Raw genomic sequence first — 3,323 nt, 5'->3', positions numbered from 1 at the left:
CAAGATCGCTTGGGCGAGTTCTATTAGCGACCGGTTGATTGGGCCTTTGACAGGCAAAATGCACTTACCTTGGTCAACAAACTCAAAAAAAAATACCTACCAAAAAGTAGAGGCAAAAAACTGTCTTGATCAGCGAAGCTCATGCCAAGGAACCGTAAGCATCCAGTCTGGTAATGATATGGCACGAACGAAGAACAGCCGAATACGAACCATGGATTAATATCAGCTGGGACTATTCAAGTGATACAACCAGCTTCTCCCCGGAAACCTCCTTATTCTTGACCATTTCGACACCTTTCAGTACCCCCTCAAATCCGCCCTCCAATTCCCTAAGCGGATGAGGCCTCAACTTTCCTTGATACAGCAGCTTTTGCAGGACTTTGTACCAGCCAATGCCGAATGCCCTCATCTCAGGATCTTCATCTCTCTCGTATCCATAGGCCAAATCCAGACTGTGGCCCAGGAGCGCCATGCCCAGCGCGAAGAACAACTTGATGGATCGACGTTCGAGAGCAAATTCTGGATACATTTCGAGACAGGCGTAGCGGCCGCCGGCTCTGCCCATGGCTTCGTAGCACAGCCCAACGCTTTTGACGTCAGCGAAGGGGTCGATAATGTAGGCGAGCGTATTGCCAGTGTATTTTTTGATTTGCTGGCCGCATTCCGGGTTTTTGTAGTCAAAAACCTCCTCTGCCCCGTATTTTTTAACCAGCTCAAAATTCCTTGGCGAACACGTGGCAATGGGAATGTGGCCCATCCTGTTTTATAGCACATAAAGAGTTGTTAACGTTGTACCAATTTTTGATCGCCCGCACCGCTCAAACGAGCCACGGATAACTCACAAACGAATGAGCTGCAAGGCCATTGTTCCCACCGACGAACTGGCGCCATGAACCAGTACCGTGCGAGGCTTTTCGGCTGGCTCCAGTGGGGAGCCTGGCAACATCAAACCCTTGTAGATTGCCATTCCAATGGAGCTAAGTCCCGTCGTACCTAAACCCATGGCCTCCCGAAATGAAAGGGTGGGTGGCAGCTTGAGCGTAAATTCCCCGTCGGATACGGTATATTCGGCAAACGTCCCGGACTCAGGCCGACTGGGGTTGGATCCGTGGACAGCTCCGCACACTCTGTCGCCAATTTGGAATGTTTTCACGTCGGAGCCGAGTCGAACGACGATTCCAGCAAAATCGCATCCGTCCACTGCGCCGGGTGTTGGGAAGCGTTCGTACATTTTGTGGTCGCAAGGGTTGATGGCCACGGCTTTCACCTGGACCAGCAACTCATTTGGTCTAAGCTGTGGCATTGGCACGTTGTGATCAATCTTGAGACCTCCCTGGTCGTCTTGGACGATGGCAATCCTCGCGGAAGGAATGTACATTGTGGAAAAACGGTGGTAACGAAGCGGCGAAAAAAAAAAAAAAAAAAATTGGCAATTGATTCGGTTGCTTGGTCGTGGGTTTGTCTCACCATGGGAAGATTCCTTTACCTCAAGTCACGCGGCATGGTTATAGTTATGCTACTTGTTTAGTTCTCTATCCAGGTCAGCCACAATATTCGGTGTTCGGCGAACGTGCTCCGATTCCAGTTTTGGCTTTCGGACTCAGCAAACTTATTTTCAACTCATCATGCTAGTCATGGACCAAAAGACTGAAGATAAAGTTGCCAGCCTTCCCTGCAGCGTTATGAATATCATTATCGCCAGCACTATCTTGTTCCTATTACCCACAGGTGGAAGTAGTCATCGGCATTGTCGCGGACAGAGCTACTTGATCAAATCTCACTAGTGTCTTGACATCTCCCTCTCGATAACAAAAATGATTGTCTCCCAAATTCTACTTACTGCACTCTCTTTATCCTCCGCCCTTGGAAGCAAAGTTTGGCATGAACCATGGCCTTTGCATTGGAAAAGCCCCAGCTTGGATATGCTAGCCCAGGATGAGCAGCAAGTACTCGCTGCCGGCACCACCGATGCCTCAGCTTGCCAAATCAGCAACATGACAGCGTACGAGATGGAAAAAGGCAGAAAGATTGTTGGACTCACCAAAGGCGCCATCGAAAGCTTTGTGGTCCCTAGGTTGAACCCGATTAACTCAACCGGCGGCGAGCAGTGGGCCTTTGACGGCGTCTCTGAAGACGGAGTGCAGTCCTTCATGTTTGGTTTCTACCGCGACCCAAACTACTCCATTTTGGGGGCAGGCAATTTCCGTCTGTCGCTCGAGTTCGGTTTTGCCAACAGAGAACGGGTCGCAGAGCTATACTATGCCGAAAGGACCGTCATTGAAACATGCCCCCAAGGCGTCAGGGGTGTGTGGTACAGTGAAAGCGAAGGGTGGCACCACTCCTTTCTCATTAAAGCGGACATGAGCGAGGCCGTCATTATCCTCAATTCCGATTCACTGAAAGGAACCATTACCTACAAGTCCAAAGCACTCCCCATCGCTGCGGACGGCCATGTCTGGCCCAACGGAAACGCAACAACGGAACCCATACGATACTTACACTGGTCAGAACCCATTCCTGCCGGTACAGTGGATTTTGACGTCGAGATCAAGGGGAAAAAAGTTGCTTGGAAAGGAATCGGAGGCCACGAGAGGTTCTGGACCGCTTTCAGCTGGTTTACATGCATGACAAACCTCCAGGGTTTGCGAGCTATGCCGGGGCCCTACGTGCTCAGCTACTTCCGCTTTGAATCAGGTATAGACAAAGGCCACGTACATCAATCCGCAGTCCTTTTTAAAGACGGCGTGCAAATATTCCGCTCGACTTTGGGAGCTGAATCAGACACGGAAGACTACGTACTCGCCCAGAAGACGTACGGCGGCGCTGTTACGGGCGACCTGAAAGACAAAGTGACCGGTTTCCAAGTCGAACTCGTCTCTCCCAGCAAGAAGCGACATTATACATTCTTTATAGAGCATAAGAACCTGGCCTTTGAATACCTTCTCGGTGAGGGTGTTGGAGGTAGTGGTTTCTCAGCCATCGCCAAGGGTGGGCATGTTGGGCAGCCCCAGTATGAAGGGCCATCGCTGACCGAGGCACTGACCTTCCCGAAGAACTCACCACTATTCAAGAACAATTATGTCTAGTATTCATCTGTTCTTCCTGGATGAGCTTGCGAGTGGGTTTCTTACTGTAAAGATAAAAATTACAGAATTGGGACGATTCGGTTATGTTTGGGGTTGCAGCAGCACGAGAATGATGTAATCTCGAGTATGGCTGTGGTTATCTATTCGGTACAGGTAGCTTAATCACCCAGAAGTGTAGTGCGGCACACCGGATGCATACATAGGTGTTAAAAAAACCATACTCTATCTAAGTCGGGA

The 3,323-nt window shown here is 50.0% G+C and overlaps 2 protein-coding genes across 2 annotated transcripts; one reads left to right on the top strand and one right to left on the bottom strand.

The window, feature by feature from the left end:
* Positions 1-232: 232 nt before the first annotated feature.
* On the bottom strand, positions 233-1,378 carry PpBr36_02214 (uncharacterized protein; the record flags this gene model as incomplete). Its single annotated transcript, XM_029889396.1, has 2 exons — positions 233-758; positions 843-1,378. The coding sequence occupies 2 exons, from the start codon at positions 1,376-1,378 to the stop codon at positions 233-235; spliced, it is 1,062 nt and encodes a 353-aa protein (XP_029753647.1).
* A 544-nt stretch (positions 1,379-1,922) lies between these two features.
* Positions 1,923-3,086, top strand: PpBr36_02213 (uncharacterized protein; the record flags this gene model as incomplete). Its single annotated transcript, XM_029889395.1, has 1 exon — positions 1,923-3,086. One exon carries the CDS (start codon positions 1,923-1,925, stop codon positions 3,084-3,086), a length of 1,164 nt encoding a protein of 387 aa, XP_029753652.1.
* Positions 3,087-3,323: the final 237 nt, after the last annotated feature.

Source organism: Pyricularia pennisetigena, chromosome 3 (assembly GCF_004337985.1).
Source record: "Pyricularia pennisetigena strain Br36 chromosome 3, whole genome shotgun sequence".
NCBI classification, from domain to species: domain Eukaryota; kingdom Fungi; phylum Ascomycota; class Sordariomycetes; order Magnaporthales; family Pyriculariaceae; genus Pyricularia; species Pyricularia pennisetigena.
The sequence above is the reverse complement of the archived record's forward strand: the minus strand, read 5'-3'. Positions and strand labels throughout refer to the sequence as shown.